The 23247-nt window shown below is 32.5% G+C and overlaps 2 protein-coding genes across 4 annotated transcripts; one reads left to right on the plus strand and one right to left on the minus strand.

Moving 5' to 3' along the window:
• Positions 1-752: 752 nt before the first annotated feature.
• LOC139499145 (tetraspanin-1-like) lies at positions 753-22649 on the plus strand. 3 transcript variants are annotated; one of them, XM_071287825.1, is made up of 8 exons: positions 753-891; positions 12782-12888; positions 14634-14849; positions 15273-15347; positions 16087-16197; positions 17500-17664; positions 20399-20482; positions 21576-22649. In XM_071287825.1, exons 2-8 carry the CDS (start codon positions 12817-12819, stop codon positions 21645-21647), a joined length of 795 nt encoding a protein of 264 aa, XP_071143926.1. In that variant the 5' UTR covers positions 753-891; positions 12782-12816; the 3' UTR covers positions 21648-22649. The 3 variants fall into 3 exon arrangements, with proteins under 3 accessions (XP_071143926.1, XP_071143927.1, XP_071143925.1); XM_071287826.1 differs by having other exon boundaries at positions 815-895; XM_071287824.1 differs by having other exon boundaries at positions 822-1078.
• Positions 9366-10679, minus strand: LOC139497828 (putative leucine-rich repeat-containing protein DDB_G0290503). The gene has a single exon (XM_071286065.1). The coding sequence runs from the start codon at positions 10677-10679 to the stop codon at positions 9366-9368; it is 1314 nt and encodes a 437-aa protein (XP_071142166.1).
• Positions 22650-23247: the final 598 nt, after the last annotated feature.

Genomic DNA, 23247 nt, shown 5'->3' on the forward strand with positions numbered 1-23247 from the left:
AAAATTGATATCACTGCAGCTTTTCAACAGTCAAGAAAACCACACAATTCCCTATGTGAAATAATTAAAAAAAAAATTAAAAACCATTGAACGGCTAAATTATTTTATATTTCTTCATATGTAACGTTTACATTGTATGAGGTCAAACACGCGAAGCAATGCATGTGGTTTTTAAATTTGATATATTTTACCTATTATGTCTGTTTTGTTGGCGCAACGTTGTGCATATAATGGAATTTGATGCGACTGTCATACATTAGTGAGAGGTTTGGCTCTATTAAAAGTTATCAAAGGTGCCAGGATTATAATTCAATACGCCAGACGCGCGTTTCGTCTACATAAGACTCATCAGTGACGCAAGGTTCAATCCACCATTTTCTACATTAGAAAATGCCTGTACCAAGTCAAAAATACGAGTCGGACATTTATTGTCCATTCGTTTGCTGTGTTGTATCATTTGATTTTGTCATTTGATGAGGGACTTTCCATTTTTAATTTTCTCCGAGTTCAGTATTTTTGTGATTTTATTTTTTACCTCATCAAAAGACAGTAATTGTACTTAAATTGTATCAATATTATAAATCGGACCGCATACCCGGAATACAATATAATTAAGTAATTTGAATACACACTTTAGTCACAGGTTTATACACAATGTGTCATCTTTTCCATTATATCAAGAGTACACACATGTGACACCTCTAACGTAATTAAATTGTATAATGACAATAATGTTCCACACTCCCCCTCAACAAAATGACGTATGATATCTATATCACTGAGATCTATATACCATCCATATAAATCATAGAAAACAACAGACAATAAACAAGCCTTTAATAAAAGCATGTACATATCAAAAAGTGAAGTTGAATAGCAACACAATATATTGTATGTATGTTTACATGTTGATTTAGACAAGTAATATAATGATGAAATAGGTTTTTTACACTTGTAAAGGATTAATATTCAGGTAACATCTGCGAGGCATTGATTTTTAGTCATCTCTTTTACTGGCTTAATAATTTTCTTCGTATTCTTGTAAATAAAGGATAATTTAACATTTCATTTAATTTAGGTAAGTGTTTAAATTAATTGAGGTTTTCTAATGGTATAGTAGTTTTTTTTAAACATAATTGATAAATTAGAAATTCTATATTTTCACCGAATTTATATATATACTACCAAGGGCTTCTTCGCATGGTGTAATTAATATCATTTAGGGCGTGGTGTAAAATAAAATACAGAATTTGATACATAACCTACGGTATCCTTTTTCTTTATTTTTTTGGAAGAAAAACAATTATTTCATGCATTTTAATAATAAGTTATAAATTAATACTTTTTTTTATAGAATGATTCTATAAGAGGCAGATAGGTATATTAAACTATTCTAAAACGCGTATTATTTTATTGAGAAAAAACGACAAACAGACAAACAATAGTACACAAAACACAACATCGAAAACTAAAGACTAAGCAACACAAACCCCACCAAAATCTGGGGGTGATGTCATGTGTTCCGAAAGGGTAAGCAGACCATGTTCCACATGTGGCACCCATCGTGCTGTTCATGTAAGCACAAACCAGGAGTTGTATTGCATGTGCTTCCAAGGGAGGGGTTGGGTAGTATAGTCAAATTAAACAAAGCTAAATTAAAGACATCTTTTTAACATTTAAGGGCAATAACTCTTATGAAAACGTATGACAGTACTGACGTAAATGGACAGTAGGAAGACCTTGAACATTCTGAACATTTTCCGCATCAGAGTTTCTCGATTGATAGCGGGTTTCAAGATAATAGACAAAACTTGTGTTTTACCCATACGTTAAAATTTTAGCCATGTCGGCCATGTTGGTTTTCACGGCGGGTCATCGGACGACACATTTGTCACAGTAAACTTGATATTATGATTGTGTCCTAGTTAAATTAAATTTGGCCCAGTAGCTTTAGAGGAGAAGACTTTTGAAATATGCAAAAACAAAAACAAAAAAGTTAAAACTAACCTTTTAAGTGCTATACCCTTAATAAGGTGTATCCGACAATTTCGACAACGGTGACATATTTGTATATATATTGTCTTGCTGATCATTCTTGCTTTTGAAGTTTCTTTCCGGGTTTTTTTTTATATAGATATCACGTTAAAAGGCAAACATTGTAAAAACAATTGTGAAATTGTCATACAAAGGGCAATAACTTCTATAACAAGTCTTCTGAGTTTTAAAACAAAGATGAACAGAATGTAGACCATTTAATATTCTGAGCATTTCTGCCCGGTGTGATATTTTGATTTGAAAGAAAAAGACAAAACCACAATTTACACCCTTTGTAAAACTTTAGCCATGTAAGCCATCTTGGTTGAGAGGCGTAATCACCAGACAAATTTTGTTAAGTAGATACCCAAATGTTGAAGTTTGGTTTATTTTGAATTAGTAGTTTCAACGGAGTAGATTGTTGTAAACGTTAACGTACGACGACAACGACGAACACCGAACGTCAAGAGATGAGAAAAGCTCACTTAGCCTATTAGGCCAGGTGAGCTAAAATCTAAATCGTAATAAGTAAAAGAAGATATTTGACAAAGTCTAAAATATAAAAAAGAAGATGTGGTATGATTGCCAATGAGAAAACTATCAACAAAAGACCAAAATGATACAGACATTAACAACTATAGGTCACCGTACGGCCTTCAACAATGAGCAAAGCCCATACCGCATAGTCAGCTATAATAGGCCCCGATAAGACAATGTAAAACAATTCAAACGAGAAAACTAACGGCCTTATTTATATAAAATAATGAAAGAAAAACAAATATGTAACATATAAACAAACGACAACCACTGAATTACAGGCTCCTGACTTGGGACAGGCACATACATAAATAATGTGGCGGGTATAGTGTGTAAAAGCATGCTAACACATCATGAAAGTTTAAGGTTAAGATCATGTAACAACTGCAATTACAAAGGACCCCCAGGATGAGAAAAGAGAAATATGAAATTAACTACTCGGATAAAAGATAAATGTATGTACAGCAAATGTATAATTCCTAGTATATGCAACACATTTTTAAATCCACGCTGTTACAAACGAGGACTATTGGGAGCACAACCAGGCACGGATCCAGCCATTTTGAATATCATGGTCGGGTTTCCATCCCCTGAAACACCATAAAACTTTCGTGTAATTAAAAAAAAATCAACATAAAAAAAAGTCAAAAATAAATCAAAACAGGGTATGGTGTTCAAACCCTTAGTACGCCATGAAACATTCGTGTAATTTAAAAGAAATAAACATAAAAAGGTTAAGAACAAATCGAAGAAAAGGATGTTTTTACTCAAGGAACACTAGCTCCTACACCCCATCCAACAAGGCCACAAAAACAAGAGAATATTAAACCAAGATGTGGTCACAAATGCATTTATATATGGTTGGTATGGTTGAAGAGTATGCATCAAAGGATTTAAGAGGTATCATACACATAACTATGTCAAAAGTCAGATAGATAAAACAGGGTACAAGGGGTGTTCAAATGACTGAGGTCAAAATTACTACAGAATACATGTGAATACAAAAGTCTATTATTATTGATTAGAAATAAATTGTTCATTGCTATTTCACGATCACACCTTAATAGTGAAATAAAATAAGATTTTATCAATAAATCGTGACTTCATGGAGGTTAATAGTAATTACTAAGCATCATAGGGAGTTCATTGACATTAAGTTGGATTAAAAGTGATCAGGAATTCGACCATTAATATGATCATTAATGTGGTAGTATTTAAAAATTAAAATAATAATATGTGGTATGGTTGCCAATTAGAAAAGTAACACCAGGAGACAAAAGGACGTAGATGTTAGCAATGTTGTCACAGTACGACCTTCATCAATTAGCAAAACCCTTACTTAGGACAGGCACATAGAGAATGTGGCGGCGGGGTCGAATATTTTTGTTTAATACCCACTCCTAAAAAAAACTCCACAATATAACCAAAAAAAAAAAACACAAATTAACGGTCTAATAGTACTATCTATGAATTATTTAAAATGACTGTCTCAAGTCAGAGAGATTTTTTTTATATGTAATCTTTATGTACAAAGTATGCCATTTCTCCACTTGGAGCTGCAAAAATGAAAGGGAAAGAGACATATGATTGCTTTGTCCTTCTTACGACCGGCATTAAAATCATTGCCCATGTAGGGAAACTGTTTGCCTGTTCGGGATGTAAAAATACGTAACCACGCCCTGAAGAATATTAAATTCACCATTGGAAAAAATGGGGGAAATATATTTAATTCTATTTTGATAATCATATTCATTACGAATACTCAAATATAAATAAAGGTTTTCGTCCTGAACATGCATGAACTTTTTGCAACTGAAAGTTATAAAACAGCAATAAACCAATCAATCTTTCCACATGGAATCATCAAAAGTGGAGCCACATTCATTTGAGACCAATAGTTTTGAATGCTTAAAACTGGATGATAAGAGCTTAAAAACAAAAAAGGATAAAGCACATCAGCTTGTTGACCGCATGTTTACTTAACGAAAATGCCTCGAATAGTTTCATTTAAATTCTTCCGGTACAAACCCTGGTTACAGGTCGGATTGTTTGTGCATGTGTATTAACTTGTAGTAAACAGACTCATACGAATGTTATAATCACACAAGTTAACGCACTCTTTCATTTTAAATTAATGTTGACAGAAGATGTTCCGCATATATATAGTAAATTCATTACGAAATAAAATTAATTTAACAAAGACAGTAAATTAATTTAACAAAGACAGTAAATTATTTTTGAGAAGATGCATTCATTCGTGATCATTCGTTTCGTTTGATTGATATATGATTCTCTTTTCTTTATTTTTTAGCACCTCATTTTTCTCTTTTCTTTCATCATGTTCATGTTTGCCTCTTTGTAGTATTTATTCTATAAACCCCATACAGACTAACATTAATCTTTTCACCAAAAAGATAGTATGAAAGTTATCTATAATAACTTGAATTTAAATTGAATTGATAAGAAGATAACAATAGATTCCTTTAGCAACAGAGTATTCGTTTACTTTGTTTACGTGCATGTTTTGTTGTCTATAAATGTCATAACAACCAAACTTTAATAACAAAATAAAGATTTTCAAAACATGTCATTCATTCAAAATATTTTTATAATAAATTTGAGACAGATGGCTGTAATTCGCTTGTTAGGAATCAATATAAACATTATTGAGGGTGGTAAAGGGTTATTTTCGTGCAAAGTGTTTTGCCATTTTTATTTAACATGCAGCCGTGAAATAGGTTCGTTATTCACAGTGTTTCGTGAAATCGGTAAAATTTAAAGATTATTACGCACGAAATTTTTAATTGTTCGTTCGTAGTGAAATTGCAATTTTATTTCGCATTCTTCCGTGCAGATACCCCTTTATGCCCCTCATTATTGTTCAAAGTAACCACGCAATTATTCATACGCCCCTTTGAAATCAATGAGAAATAAAAGATCTATTATAAACGTTGTTGGATTACAATGTAAGAATTTCAATGTTGTAACACCTCATCCGACTGTGACTTGTAATGAGTTTGTGTGTTACATGTATGTATCAGCTTGTGGCTAAATGTTAATTACATGCAATTCAATTCAATTCAATATTTTATTTAAGTCTCATCTCTCAATAATATATAATATAACATTACATTAAATGTAAAAAATATATAAATATAAAAGGAGAGCCATTCTGTACAGAATTACAAGAGACTGTAACATTAAAAATTATATAAAGAATGCATCTATTATAAAACATATTGACATTAACATTATTTACAGTATAAAACATTTCTACGTCTATTTAAAATAAGATTACAGGCTTTGGCACAGCTACGAATCATATTATTATCTGTAAATAAAAACACTAATTTCTGTTTATCATCATAAGACATAAAATCACTATTAAAATGTGTTGCTTCATCAAATAATTTTTTTCTAAAATCATCATACAAAGGACACGATAAAATAACATGGGCTTCATCTTCTAAAATATTCATACAATTATCACAGACTCGATCTTTTAAAATTAATTTTTCAAATCTCCCCGTTTCTATTCTTAGTGGTGCTACACCACATCGAAATTTGGCAAAAGAACTCCTTTGCGAAAATGGCATTGGAATTTTACAATAAGTTTCCGTTTCAAAACTGTTCTTAAATAAATTATATGTACGAAGTTTGTTACCACCTTTACCAGATAAAGCTTTCTCTGATTGTAAATTGCCTTGCCACTGTTCGACATATTTACTAAACATTTTAGACATAACAGTATTGACAACTGAGGTACTATCAACATAATCTGTAATGATACACAAATGTTCTGCATTATACTCAGAAAACGTTTTCCTTACATAAAAATTCCAATTTTTTATACACTTATGTTTTTTACTCATAATGTCTGCCCATATGAAAATTTTTCTGTTTAAACGATCAGAACTCATATTGTTCAAACGGCACCATAGTCGAATTAAGCATTGCCATTGTTTTTGAAAGATAGGTATCCACCCCATATCCCCTGCAACTGCAGCATTTGGAGTATATTTACCCACTCCAAGAAAAAATCTGCAAGCTCTATTATGGATGGCATTTATAAAAGAAAAATTTTTGCAACCCCAAATACCAGCACCATATTCAACAATTGGAAGCACCAAACTCTCATATAATTTTGAAAAGACATTATGAGTAACACCACCTAAGATTTTGCACTTGGCTATAACAAGGCCAAGTGCTCTATTTGCAGAAGCTGCAACAGCTTTAGCAGTTACATTATAATCTAAAAATTCACTTAAAACTAAACCTAAATATGTATAAGTAGTAGAATATTCAATGATATCATTCCCACATTTAAATTCAACATGTGACTTATCAACAGAAGGTGTTCTAAAATGCACAATATTACACTTTTTGGAATTAATGGTCATACAATTATCTCCACACCATATATCTAATGCATTTAACAGAATTTGTAATTCTTTTTCATCGTTTGCAAGTAAAACCACATCATCAGCATAAAGCAAAATACAAACTTTTTCATCATCAATATCAATACCACACTCATATGATTTCAAGAATGAAACTAGGTCATTAATATATAAATTAAATAACAAGGGAGATAATGGGCACCCTTGTTTAAGACCACTGTTAACATTAAACCATTCTGATAAATGGCCGTTTAATCGTACTGAACATAATATATTTGAATAAATAGACTGTATAGCAGCACAAAAATTTTCAGCCACCCCCAATACATTTAACTTGGACCATAGTATATTTCTATTGATGGTATCATATGCCTTTTTAAAATCAATAAACGCACAAAAAGTAGATTTACGAAGCTTCTTTCTGACTTCAATTATGTTTGTAAGAGAAGACAATTGGTCTATAGTGCTTCGATTTTGACGGAAACCATTTTGTTCGTCGACTAATATGTTATTGTCATCTATCCATTGCACAAGCCTTTCGTTTAAAATATTACAATAAAGCTTATAGGAAACACAAGCTAATGCAATTCCTCTGTAAGACAAAGGGTCGCGCGGATCTGTCATGTTTGCTTTAGGTATAGGATTGATAATAATTTTGTTCCATAATTCTGGCGTTTTTTGGAACCTAAAGCAAAAATCAAATAAATGGTACAAAAACAAAGTTGAGCAATTATTTTGCAAAACTTCAACTGGTAAATTATCAAAACCAGCAGATTTGCCTTTCTTTGCTTTGTCAATGACACTAGCTGTTTCAGCAAACGAAATGGGTTCCGTCAATAAAAAGTCATTAAAAGTATTTTTCGTATATGCATGATTTTGCGTTTCAGAAACCTTGGTTGAAATCTTTTGATTCAACAAATTACTATATTCCGACTTCCATTTATCTAAAACAGCTGTCAGATTTGAATTAACATTCCCATCTTGATCTATGACCTCCATGGGAATTACTGACTTCCGGGTTTCCGCTACCCCAATTTTACCAATTTTTTTCCAGAACTGCTGTTGGTTTCTTTTTGATTCCAACAACAAGTCCTGCTGCATACTAAACCAATACTTTCGCTTACATTTTTGAACCTCCCTGTCAAAATATTTTCTCTTCTGTACATAAACCGACTTCAATTCAGAAGCACGTGAACTATTATTAAATTTATTCCACGTTTTTTCGGCCTTGCACATATCAACCCATAACTTGTTTAAATCATCATTCCACCAAGGTTTCTTGATTCTATGTTTCTTGTTTGTAAGACTACTACCACCTATACATACAGTTTTACATGTTAGTTTGTCATTCATTTCACCTTCTACAGTTTTACAAAACGATGAAAATATATCATTTACACAACTTTGTTCTTGTTTAATCATATCAAACTTTTCTATAAAAGAATTAATTTCTAAATATATATAATCAGTATTCATAAAATCTGTTGGTATGTTCTTACAATCATATTTATTAAAACTAGACAGTTCTAATTCTTCTTTTTTTAGCAATTCTACTGAAATAAATGAGCTCAGATCAAAATTCCATTTAATCAATGAATGATCAGAAATCAACTTTAAATCCACCCCTGATAAATCATAGCCCGCCAAGGTCACCAGGTCATTGGCTCTTATCACTGCAAAATTGCTAAATAAATGTAAATAATCATATGGTACAATACAATAGTCTACCACTGAACAGCCTTTTGTTGATACACATGTATAATCATTGTTAACAAAGTTTCTACCGTTAAGTATACAACAGTTCACGCTAATTAAAAAATCAATAAATGTGTTACTATAAGAATTACATTTAAAATCAACTACATCTCTTGGACATAGATCATCGACACCAACAATATAATCGTTTTCATCTCCACATCTACTATTAAAATCTCCACAAATCAAAAATGGACCAGAATTTTGATGCTCATACACCTGTGTAATTAGTGTGTCAAAAAATACATCTTTATCAACCTGCCTGGTTGAGTTTTCCGGGGGCAAATATGCTACACATATATTAAATCTAAAGTCTGAATTTTTATGTTTGAAAGAGACCCACAAAATACCCTCAAATGATGTGTCTAACACTCCAATATCAAACATTTCGTAATAAGATTTTTTAATAAACAGTCCTACCCCACCAGAACCAGTCTTGGCTTTTTTATGTAGATGTTTTCTATTTTGACCAATCCAGTTATAACTATTTACATGTAAAACGTCATCATACTTTAAATGTGTTTCACATACACCTACAATATCTAAATTCAACATGTTTATACAATCAGTTCTAAGTTTATTATTTTCAGAAAAAGTGTTTTTATTCCAATTATTCACATTCCAAAACCCGGCTGCAATCTACCATCTACCCTGTGTCGTGTGCCTTTGTTGTTCACCATTTCTGTCTCTTTGTTCTCGTCTGGAGTCGCTGTTGTAGTCGTTACGTCTTCCAGTATGAGTGTTATTGTGCATGTCACGCTGACTCCTATTTCCAGCGCGATGATGGCGGCTGTTACTTTGTTCATTACGTGAACTTTGCATGTCTCTATTAAAATGACCTTCTCGTCTTGACTGTTGGTGGTTAACATAACGCTTCGCTATAATTTCAGCTCCTCTCATGTCAATTTCGGAATCAAATGATTTTAAAACGTCAACAATCGTTTGAAAGTTTTTTCGCTCAATACGCTGTTGAACGCTTTGATCTTTGTGGATGTAAACATCGCTATATTGTCGACTGAACTTTAAATTACATTTTGAAGACATGATTTGGTTGAGATCATCTTTTGACTTACATGTAATAATCACTACTCCACTTTTGTGTTCATTTCGGCTACGTTTACGCTCGACATTGGAAAACGAAATTGTTTGTATTTTTAGACCTTCCCTCATCAAAGCTGAAATTTTTGAATTCAGATTTTCATTCGCACTTTCGGGTAAATTTCTGATAACTAAATTATAGGATATGTCTCTTTCTCCTGTGTGCTTTACAGATTTAGATATCTCATTCAATTTGTCCTCTACACTTTTCAAGTCTTGGTCAAAATCCTGACGCAAAGTATCGACAGCCAAATTTACATCTTTTTTCACTTTGGATACTTCCGTTGAAATTCGTTTATCAATAATTTGGTTAATTTTTTGTGTAATTTTACGTTCAAGGTTAGCCTCAAGATCGTTTATACGATTATTCATCTCACCAAACATACTCCGCATATCAACTGACAAATTACTGATCATTTTGGTGACCATAAGCATCTCTGGAGATACGGTTGAATCCACGTGGATCTCAGCTTCTGTCGTTTTATTTAAGATTTGTTCAGTATTAGTTTCGATAGTTTGCATTCCACTATTGGGACTTTTCGGTACATGTTTTGGACGTTTTTGTTTATTTTCGGTGTTTTTTGTACAAATCGTCTCGCTGTCACTATCTTCCGTATTAAGCTTTCTTTTTAAGTTATTCTGTTGTGAACTACTATTGGAAAATAGGTTCCCAAATAAAGAGTCATCTGTTTGGTATATAATATTATGAGCTTCGGATATAACATCACTAACACTAATACATGTATCATTAGGTTGTTGTGTACTGTTACTTTTATTTGTTTCTAACTCTTTCGTTTGTTGTTTTTCCTGAGTTGTTTTATTACTCCGACCGTTACCGTTATTTTTCTTCCCCATAATTAAATCTATGGTCCAAAGTCCAAATCAGTGACCTCAAGCCCTAGAGCGGTATGTCTCTGGCTATTAAACACGGTATTGTGATGAGTAGTTTTCTGTTGTGTCAATGAAAGTTCTATTTTTAGTTTTGTTCAATAAAAGCTATGAAAACACTTTTTAAAACAGAGCTTAAGACATATAAAAGTTACACTCACTGCAAAGAATACTCCAAAAGTAATCCTGCTAGTCCAAGATATATGAACACTTTATAAATCGCAGATAAAAGTCGAAATTCTTCGGAGACATATAAACATCGACTAATCACAAAGATGGCGTCTCTCTTATCATCTTATGCATCGGATGGCATATTGATATGTGTAAAATGTATATATGTTTTAGTCTAGAATCGATTCGACGATGACAAGAATTACAAAAACTTAATGATGAATATCATCCTAGTCCCCCCCCCCCCCCCTGAGAAAAAATGCAAATAAGTAAAATTATTACTATTCCTTTGGATAATACAATATTACCAAGTTGTTAATTGTTCAAGTTTGACATATTGAACCATAATTCTAATAATACAGTTGTTTTAGAAGTATTAAAAAATTATTGGTTTATTTGTTGTCTATAAATGTCAGACTTTATTAACAAAATAAAGCTCATTCTGAATATGAATGAACTATTTGCCACTGGACTTAAAGCAAACTAGATAAATCAAGCACCGAATGCTAAAATCTATATATCTGAAATTTGTCTTCGCTTCGATCAACCCTGGACTCGGACGACTTCTTTTAAACTGAGTTTCACTATGCGTATTTCTGTGTGTTTCTTTTTTCAACATTGGCTAGAGATATAGGAGTCGGGTTGAGATCTTACAAAAGATGTTTAGTCCAGTTCATTTTTGCGCCTGTCCAATGTCAGGAGTCTCTAACCTTTGATAGTCCTGTATGCTTTATATTTTAGTTCATTTATTCATTTTGGAGTTTAGTATGAAGTTCATTTTCATTGAACTAGTACACATGTTTATGAAAGGGCCAGGTGAGGCCTACCTTCGGGTGCGGGATTTTCTCTCTGTGTTGAAGCCCATTGGTGGCATTCGGCTGTTGTCTGGTCTTTGGTCGGGTTATTGTCTATTTGACATATTTCCCATTTTCATTCTTAATTTTTATAATTAAAGCTCGTCCTGAATATGAATGAACTATTTGCCACTAGATATAAAACAAAGTAGATAAATTAATTATTTAATACGTTAGTTAAAGGAGTGATTACCACATTAATGAACACATATTTGAAACTTGTCTTCGATCAACCAATCGAAACAAAGTTAGTCTTTAAATCCCAAAATGTCATTACTTGAGACAGTCACAAAAGGAAAAAATAAATTTCATGAAACTTGACGTTCGTGCCTTAAAATCATACAAATAGATCTTTTTATAAACTTAATTAATTCAATTTAAATATGGAGAGCATCGCCAAAATCATATGATTTCTAAAAACGACATTTCGACACAAGTCCCTTCTTAAACAGTGCTTATTATCGATGCTCAGAATGTATCGTAAAATTTCGTATATAATTATATGACATTGTGTGTTGCTTTAATATCAAACTATTGTTGTAAGGTATTGTTTTATTACATAACTTGAATTCAATAAAACTCATTAACATAAAATTGAGAAAGGAAATGGTGAATATGTCAAAGCGACAACCACCCGACCATAGAGCAAACAACAGCCGAAGGCAACCAATGGGTCTACACACATTTATTATGAAGGTAGCTGGCAAGTTAGTCGGACTCATAAAGGGTAAGATAGAAAAGAAGAGAAAGAAATGAGAAAGGTATACTTCTTGTCTTATCCCTCTTTATAATCTAGTTTAAACTCTGAATTCGCCGTTTCAGAATCTATTGCATCCTGGGTAATATTTTCAAAAGTGTACACCACAACGTCTTGATTGGTTAACAATGCCATAAACAATGGAAATTCAACCAATGACGTGGCGTTATTTTCATTTTGGGGTGCGAACAATGAAATTACCCATGATTCTTTAGATTCTGAAACGGCTAATTGCAAGAAGCTTATTTCAACTCGTCTTTTTATGGCAATTCCGATTTATTTTGTAGATTTAAATTCTGTGTGCTAGTCTAGTTATTCCATAATGACGTTAGAAGAAGGTGGTCGGAGAACATGCATCAAAGTTACAATTATATTGGTCAACATACCAGTAGCGGTGAGTGAATAATTATCATATCATCCTGGTCAACATACCAGTATGTTAAGTAAACATTTATCATAGCATGCAGGTCAATATATCAGTAGTAATAAATGAATAGTTTTCATATCATCCCGGTCAACGTACCAGTAACGGTAATTGTTATTATCATATCATCCCGGTCAACGTACCATTATGTTAAGTGAACAATTATAATATCATCCCGGTCAACATACCAGTAGTGGTGTGTGAACAATTGTTATATCATCCCGTTCTACATACCAGTAGCGGTAAGTGAATGATTATCATATATCACCCTGGTCAACATTACCAGTTGGGTTGAGTGAACTATAGCTATTATAATACAATCCCGGTTAACATACCAGTAGCAATAATCAACTATCAAATCATAAGGGTCAACATATAAGTAGCGGTAAGTGAATAATTATCATATCGCACTGGTCAATATTTGTGTATTTTGTTGAATCATTGACGTGTTCCAATCATATGACAATCTTTGACTGTCGAGGATCCTGGCTTTGAAGAGGCATATTACTATACCGCATATCTATTTAAACTATAGTGTTTGAAATGCTATTTGCGACCCCCACCCTTATGGATTTTACCAACCCTCTATGGATCCCTAAGGGGTCAGTAGCAAACCATATAACTTATATTATCCAATTTTTGCTGATCATAATTTTTTATGAAAGAATTTAGTTAGGCGAGAGTGGAGTCCTCCAATTTTTCCTAATCTGATTTCTTTTCATATATTATTTGTCTATCACCAAAACATTCTTTTTCAATATATTTTTTATTACAAGAGAATATTTCCTTCACCATGTTCAACATATTGTATTTTGTATGTACAATGAAAGAAAACATAACCTTGGATTAAATATGTCTATTAATTTGTCTTTCTGTCATCTTTGTTATGGACGTCAGCCAAACCGATGCAGTTGTCAGAGTAATTTGTAACTGCAGATTACATGTTATAAATCAAAATCTTAAATGCACGACATCCATATTGGATAAAAAGTAAAATTACAAAAATACTAGATTCCGAGGAAAATTCAAAACGGAAAGTCCCTAATCAAATGACAAAAGTAATGTTTTAATATGGATATTATATTCTGGTTAATTTTTTTTAAGGCGACCTTCTTTTTGTGTCCAGAGACCAGAAATGTTTTACTAGGGAAAAGAAAGATGGATAAGATATGTGTGTTACTACTTTTAAAACTCATCAAAACCAAGATCGTTATTTATTTAATTTTGTAATTAGTTATAACCTTGCACGAATATTCCCTTTACCTGGTAAAGGAATGGAGATTCATTTGTAATCTAGACTGTCTTAATGTGTTAGTTATAAGATCCTAGTTTCTTGTCCTTGAAAAATGAATGACTTTCTAAAGTACATGTAGCTCAAAGCCTTTGGTTATTTTTCACATACATGTATCTTATATATTTTATTATGATCTTTTTTTTATCTTTCGAAGACTATCAACAAAACCCTAGATAAACTGTGTTCCAGCCCTTTGTTGTAAATAGCAACCATATATTATATTGAATGACCGCTAAGCTACATAAAAGTTGAGAAAATTGCAGCCATATTTTTATTGCAAAATGATATTATGAATTGAGATGTTGGTGTTAGTGAAAACATGAAATAATATAAAAATAAGCAGATGTGTTATACAATGAGAAAACTCTCCATCAGATTTCAAATGTCACATTTATAATACAGTTTTTTTTTTCGTTTTCAGCTGTTTGGCCTTGTTGCAGCAGGGCTTGGGATATGGATAGCTATGGATGACCCTAGTTTTATGCATTTTACACATCTGGATGAAATAGAACTGTTCGATACTTCCTATGTAAAGACTGGCTCCTATATCATTGTGGCCGGCGGTTTTGGTGTAGCACTGTTCGGTATACTGGGCATCGTAGCTGCAGCAACAGAAAGTATGATACTATTAGCTGCAGTACGTATTGCTTGAATAAATTGGCGAAATGTTTACTAGTGTAAGGGACGACATCAAAAAATTAATGAAGGATAAAAACAAAATCTTAATTCAAATAGTTTGGGGGTCAGTGAAAAAACTATATGAATTAAGTTTGTTATCCTACATTGAACTTTTGTCGTCCTTAATATCCCTATATAATTAATAAGGAAATCTAGAGAAATTTGAATGTCTACTCTACAAATCCAGATGATCTTATTTCGTAACCAAAGTCGCCTGATAGTAGAGGAAGCTTTATTTTTCAAGTTTTGTTTGGTTTACTTGTCGATTATTTCGAAACCTATTTTCCATAAAACAAGCTTCCTTATTAAACCATTTGTTAAAATAGTCTTACATTTTGGGATAGTTTGTAATATCAAAATGGTGTTTCACTTTTTGTTTCAGTATACAATGTTAATTGCGTTAGCAATGGCTGTCGAAGTAGCGGCAACAGTATTGGGAGTGGTTTTCAAACATACGGTAATATTATTATACTAAATTTGTTATGCAGTAATCGCCTTTTTCTATAAATCATTTCGATTTTATAATTCCATCACAAACAGATAATTTGAATGCACCATACAATTCATTTATTTTAAATGATTGTTTTTTTTAACTTGTTCTGTTATCTTTCTCACTATAATCCATCATACCAGAGGGATAGTCAAACTCATTGATTAAAAAATAAACTGACAACGCCATGGCTAAAAATAAAAAGACAAACAGACAAATTATAGTACAGCAGACACAACATAGAAAACTAAAGACTAAGCAAACCAACCACACCAAAAACTAGGGGTGATCTCAGGTGCTCCGGGAAGGGTAAGCGAACCTGCTCCACATGAGATAAAGATATCCGGTGTAGACTTTGTTTGTAGTGATTTTTTAATTTCCTACATCGTAAAAATGTTAACATGAATTTCATAAAATTGAGAATGGAAATGGGGAATGTGTCAAAGAGACAACAACACAACCATAGAACAGACAACAGCAGAAGGCCATCCAATGAGTCTTCAATGCAGCGAGAAATTCCCGCACCCGGAAGCGTCCTTCAGCTAGCCCCTAAACAAATGTTTATTTAGGTTATGAATTTATATTGCCCCTTTAATACCATATCCCGTTTGTGTATGATTATATTGTTGGGTTGTTGTCTTCTTTAAATACAATTCCAATTTCTTTTTGTTCGTGAAAAATTGATCTGAATAACGTGATGTTTTAGGTGGAAAATACTATGGAGAAGGCAATAGGAAGAAGTATAAAAGAAGAATTTGAAGGAGTAGCAGATAGCGATAATGCATTTACCATACATTTTAATGCAGTACAACAAAAAGTGAGTAATATATAAGACAAACGTGAAAATACATTTACCATACAATTTAATGAAGTACAGCAAAAAGTTAGTAATATAAGACAAATGTGAAAATACATTTACCATACATTTTAATGCAATACAGTAAAACGTTAGTAATATAAGACAAATGGGAAAAATACATTTAATGCAGTACAGCAAAACGTCAGTGATATAAGACAATTGGGTAAAAACATTTACAGCCGATTGCATTGAGTGTGTAGGCAATGGTAATATCTTTGGTCAGCTTGCTTGCTAGCTGAACCGTGAAGTCATTAATAGGTAAGGTATACTACCCTCTTTTCGAAGTAGCCTAGTCCTCCACACACAAAAAGATCAGTTATCTGTCGGACTACACAGGCAAAATTTGCTCACATGAATTTCACATGAATCTCACATGAAATTCACATGAAAAATTTCACGTGAGATTCACCGCAATCGAGCTTATACATAAAACTCACGTGAAAATTTTCATGTGAATTTCACGTGAATTGAGATTCACATGAATCTGATGTGAAATTTCTCACATGAATTTCAGGTGAAATTTACACAAAAAAATGATATTTTTCATGATTTTAATTAAATTTGAAAATTAAGATATTATTTGAAATACTCTATTTTAAAAATTCATATGATTTTTCACATGAATAAAAAATACGTGATTTTCATGTGAAATTCACATGAAACTCACAAAAACTGATTTCACGTGAGTATAAGCTCGTTTGAGGTGAAATTCATGTGAATTTCACATGAGATTCACATTACTTTAAATTCACATGAAATTCATGTAAGTGAAATTTGCCTGTGTAGTCTATTCTTATAGGAGGATAGTTCACATAACCTAATGATGTTTTCACGGTCCAGCTAGCAATCAGGCTTACCAAATATATAACCTTTACCTACACACTCAATGCAATCGGCTGTAACGCAGTACAACACAAAGTTAGTTATATACTAGGTTACAGAAAACCTGAAACTTCAACCATGTTCATAAATGTATTGGAAGTTTTTCCGTTATAGAGAATTTAAATTATGTTTCATATGAAAGAATAAAACTGCAGATTAAAAACGTGATAATGATGTGAAGAGTTATCTCCCATGGACCAGGTCAAACCCTTTCAATTTGAATATGGCTTCAATATTAAATCAAAATGTTCCGATGTAGAAGATATGAAGCTCCTTCAATATTTAGGCGGGGGCGAAACGAATAATAAACAATAATCAGAATCAGATTTTCACGGAAAAGTGTTCTATTGCATAGTTTTTGCTTGATAAATATTTCAGTTGGAGTGCTGTGGTTTTAATAATTCGGCCGATTTCTCTAAGGCTACTAAATGGAATACAACTGTAGACAACGTCATTCAACAGATCCCTCCGGCATGCTGTAAAAACATGACGTTATCAGATCAATGTGTGGCAAATCCAACACCCGTCAACTCGTATACAATGGTAAATATAATTTCAATAAGAATTTTTATGCCAAATTTATGGGCATTATGTTTTCTGGTCTGCCTCCAACAAAATTACCGCAAGCTTTATATTTTATATATATGCTTGAAAGACAGACAAATGTATTAATGACGCTTGAATAGAAAAAAAGTTGGTTGCTGTCTGTCATATTTCTTCTTCATTTATTGTTTTAGGCCGTTGATTTTCTCATACCTTTCCGACTCTACAATATGTGGTTTTTGTCGTACAGTGTTCTATAGTTATTTACATTCCTGATAGATAGTTAGTTGTCTCATTGGCATTCATTCGACGTCTCATATCTATACATTGTAATTCTATTTTAATGAATATGTACGACATGTTCAAGTTTAAATGATATGTGAAGTATAATCGAGCAATGTAAACTTTAGTAATTTCGGGACTGCTCTAACTGACTCTACAATATGGTTTTTTTTGCAAAACATTCAGTGCTCTATAATTGTTTAAATCTTCGATAGACATCTCATGTATAATTCTATTTTAATGAATGTTTTTAGAAATTTACAGGTTTAAATAATACTTGAAATATTAATGTAAACTTAGTCATTTCGGGACGTTTTTTAAATTTGCTATGCGGTATGATTTTGCTCATTGTTAAGGCTGAATTGTGACCTATAGTCTTCATTCACTTTTGTCTTTGATCTATTTATGTTGTTGTTGTTTGGAAGTTATCTAGTTGACGTATAGTTTAAACCTATTTTTGTATAGTGGATTGGGAAACAAGTTATTGCAACTTATATAAATCCCTTTTCACTTTGTTGATGCGAGCGCTGCCTTGTAGCGGCATTAGCCAGCTCTTTTTCGAAATCTACAACAGTGTCTTTTTCGTGCAGGAGATTTTGCTCTCTCTCTTAACACGGGTCATCCGTTTATCGCCCTTCCATGATCGACTATCGATTAATTGTTGGTTGCTTGACGTCCAGTGGCAACTATTTCATGTATGTTCAGGACGATCCGACGGACTATAAACGTTTCTCAAGACAGTGCATGCTTTAAAAGTTGACTTATAATCTAACTTTCATTGTTATTGACATAGAACATGCAGAAGGAAAAAGTACATTTATCATTAAAAGAAGTATTGATCAATTTCCCTTTGTTCTATGTGTGTATCACACACCTGTGCATAATCACAACATTATTATAAGAGGATCTGGGTGGGGTCTACAGAACAGAGAATATTAATAGGCACGCAGAATAAAGAGTAAAAAAGTCAGGAATAGATTTTAAAAGGTCAAAAAGATAGAGAATGTAGAATAATGGGGTTATGCACGGCAGATCCAGAACCTTTTGTAAGGAAGGCCCGCTGACTGACTTAGGAGGACCCGCTACATTGATTCCCTATATAATCAACAACATTTTCCCCACAAAAAGGGGCCCCTCCCTTTTCCCCCGAATCGTCCATGTTATAAAATAAAAATGAAGGATCCCTCAATCAGACCCTCTTAAATTATAACACACGATACAGCTTGCAATTAATATATATATAAAGGTGCTTATTTCATCAAATCGATTTTTAATGACTCATAGCACAAGAGATATTTTTGTAAAAGGGTAAAAGGCTACTGAATGTATTACTAGTTAAATGTTGAAAGGATTATACAAAAAAAAAAAAAAACCTATTAAGGCTATTAATTTTGTTGAGTTTATTTAGATGATTCAGAGATATAGTTTCTCCTTATTTATTTGAACTCTTTTTTCTCGGAGTAATATTTATGATGATTTTCTCCAAGAAAGGGGTAGCCTACTGATAATATCGAAGACAAGTAAAATATCATTATTAATACTGGTGTTTAAACATTATTTTGTAATATATGATATCAAGTGCTCTGAAAAGGGGTCAGTTTATGAATAATATTTTATCATCGGTATAAGGACATCATTCGTGTATATATTTGTTTAGGGGCCAGTTGAAGGACACCTCCGGGTGCGGGAATTTCTCGCTACATTAAAGACCTGTTGGTGACCTTCTGCTGTTGTTTTTTTCTATGGTCGGGTTGTTGTCTCTTTGGCACATTCCCCATTTCCATTCTCAATTTTATTTTAAATAAAAAAATCTTGGTGGTACTTTGATTTTTCGTTATGCTAGATGTTAATTATCCTATACGAGTTTAGGTTCATTGTGTTTGTCTAGTACAACGCATGTCATATTCATTTTCCCATAAAAATGTTTTTGTCCTGAACAATATAAAAATATGGAGATGTGATATGATTGCCATTGAGAACGGAGATGTGATATGATTGCCATTGAGACAACAGTCCACTTTAAGTTTAAATGAAATGGATATAAACAATCATTGGCAATCAATTAAAGGCCCCTGTATTTTAAATATGAAACAATTCAATCGAGAATATACTAAATGTCTCTGGAGAAAGCAAGTAAAACGCAAAGTAAACACTTCCAGAAAATAAATCGTAAAGTAAACTCTGCCAAGAAGTCAATTGCAAAGAAAACACTGCCAACAAGTAATACGCAAGTAATACGCAAAATGGAAACTGAACTTCTGAAGCAGCAGACGTAATGAACCACGATAGCTTGCTTTTGTGTTTTGGAGAAGTGTAGAACGTCTACAGCTAGACATTGGCATGTCATTGTTTAATATACAAACAAGGTGGATTAAAGCATATGATTTTAAAAGTCAATTTCTTGTTTAGAATATATGAGTAAAGTTAACATTGATATTTGTATTTTTTACAGGGATGTAAAGAGGCGTTAGCAGATTTATTTGAAAGATATTTCTCTGTAATCATTGGAGTGGCTGCTACACTTGTTTTCTGTCAGGTAATGAATTACTAATGAACTACCAATGAACTACTAAGAAACTAATAAGAAACTACTAATGAACTACTAAGAAACTAATAACAAACTACTAATGAACTACTAATGAACTCTTAAGAAACTACTAATGAACTCTTAAGAAACTACTAATGAATTACTAATGAACTACCAATGAACTACTAAGAAACTAATAAGAAAATACTAAGGAACTTCAAATGAACTACTTATGAACTACTAATGAGCTACTAATGAACTACTGATGAACTACTAAAATAAATATGTACTTAGAAATAAGAAGATGTGGTATGAGTACCAATGAGACAACTCTCCATTCATGTACAATTTGTAAAAGTAAACCTCTATAGGTCAAACACGGTCAATCCTCAACATGGAGCCTTGGAACACACCAAACAGCAAGCCACAAAAGGCCCTTAAAATTACTAGTGTAAAACATTTCAAACGGAAAAACCAATGAACTTCTCCATTCCAGGAAATACACCGTATCAAAGTATGGTATTTAACACAGAGCAATGGCTCCCACCAAACAGCAAGCTATTAAGGGTCACAAAAAGACTAGACAGTGTAAAAACCTTCAAACTTGAAAACCAATGGGCTAATCTATTTAAAAAACGAGAATTTAGAAACACTTATGAACGACAACTGTTAAATACCAGAGACCTGACTTAGGACAGGTGCAAACACATGCAGTAGGTTTGAATGTTTTAATACTGTAAATTCAGAAATTATTGCAACGTTTTTATTATTGCGAAAAATGCGACAGAGTTGCAAACGCAATAATTCAAACTTGCATTTGAAATTATTTTATATGAATTAAACAGGTTTTTTCTGAAAATCGCAATAATAAATGCACGCAATAATTTCTAAATTTACAGTAGGTACCAACCTTCACCCTTATCTGAAACAATAGTATAACATCACAACATACAAAGACAGACGATAAAAACCCAATCGAAAGACATATTAACATTAGTGAACATACACTAAACAAATAATGATTTATAACAAAATATGTAAATAAGCATGTTTTTATCTCTCGGAATGCCATTATAATTTCATCAAAATTATTTTTTTACAGTTAGTTATGATGATCTTATCTTTCCTGATGATGTGTACAAAAGTGGAGAATTCTTACAACTTTAAAGAGTAACACCAACACAGAATTATGCTGAACGTTGATATTATAAATAGCAATATACTCATATTCATGTCTGAACATACATTTTTATTTAACTATTTTGATAATTTACATTCGTTTAATACTGTTGTCAACATACTGTCTGAAAATTGTTTTTTGTTGAGAATCTAAGATGGAGCATCCGTGATCAGCCTCTTGCCACTGTGACATTGGAATATCTATTCTGGTAGGGTATTTCTCATCTATCATGCGTGCTAGCCATGCAAGATATTGCAAGGGTGGGATTTTTACATCTTGCTTTGTAGTTATTGCAAAATTATTGATATAATTGTGTTTATATGTGAATATATCAATAGAATTTTTTGGTCTCATTGTTACCCATGTGATTATTCAAATGAGATCTACATACGTTGAACTGTCAATCCTGATCAATACTCAACGCCTCAGCTCAAAGATGGACTTGGAATATGACGATTGGATGTTCAAAACCAACCAATCAGATTCTACATGGGTAATCAACCGTTTGAGAGTCAATACGTCTGCACAGTCATTACATTTTTTTAAGAGCAGAGGATTTACTTGAAATGCACATTTCCAGCAAATAACTACTAGTATCTGTATCAAAAATGTGAACAGTTGACCTTGATCATTGCCAAGTATATTGATAGGTAATAGATCAAATCATTCAGAGAATCTTTGAATCTACATGTATTTTAATATTATAGGAATGTGCTCGAAGAATGAACAAAGACTAACATACAAGCAATAGGATATATAAGGCTTATAACAATGGTATCAATTTTTTCAAATGTTAAGTGACCATAACAATGATATCCTAGTTAAACTGGAATTCATGGAGGGTAAAATCACAATATGCAACAATGTTGTGTGGAGGTGCTCTAAATTTTGGTGCTATTTATATTATTTGAATGAAGACAAGATCCAGAAACTCCATTATCTATTTGAGGATTTGAAAATCATTTTTATCTAATAAAAAGACCTATTTTTGTTTGCTTTGATGCTCATTCTCTTTATATTCTAAGTTTCTCCACTGATCTTTAGTGTTCAGTATGAGTCATTAAAAGATTTTTGAAGGTAGAGGCTCCAATAAGCCTGAATCTCTTAACCATTTGATATTCAAGAGCTTGCAGCTGCTACTCAGGACTTTATAGAACTTCTTTGTACAGGTTAACTGACACTATCCAGTAAACTTTCTGTCATTTTTTGTGTTAACATTAATATTTAATGTGGCAATAGATGTAAAAACTCCATACATGTCAATTAATGTGATCAGTTTTAGATCGAATTTTAAGAGAGAAATACCATGCACATAGTATATATGCATTACCATTTGTGCCTTGTTTAGCACAATAGGTCCGATACCACAATTGTTGTCCCTTGATTTTCGTTGTCGACAAATATAGTCCATAGTGTTGACAGTGGGTTACTTGCCATTAATTTGTATACCCCTTCCAAATTTATTTCTCCATGTGTAATGCCTCAAATTTTTTGGGTTCAGAATTTTAAAGGAAAGTAGTGATTTGGTCCAGGTGAAAAAGGTTAAAAATTAGCACTTCGGAAGCTGTCAAAAGATTTCAAGACGCCATAAACA

Source organism: Mytilus edulis, chromosome 12 (assembly GCF_963676685.1).
Source record: "Mytilus edulis chromosome 12, xbMytEdul2.2, whole genome shotgun sequence".
Taxonomy (NCBI): domain Eukaryota; kingdom Metazoa; phylum Mollusca; class Bivalvia; order Mytilida; family Mytilidae; genus Mytilus; species Mytilus edulis.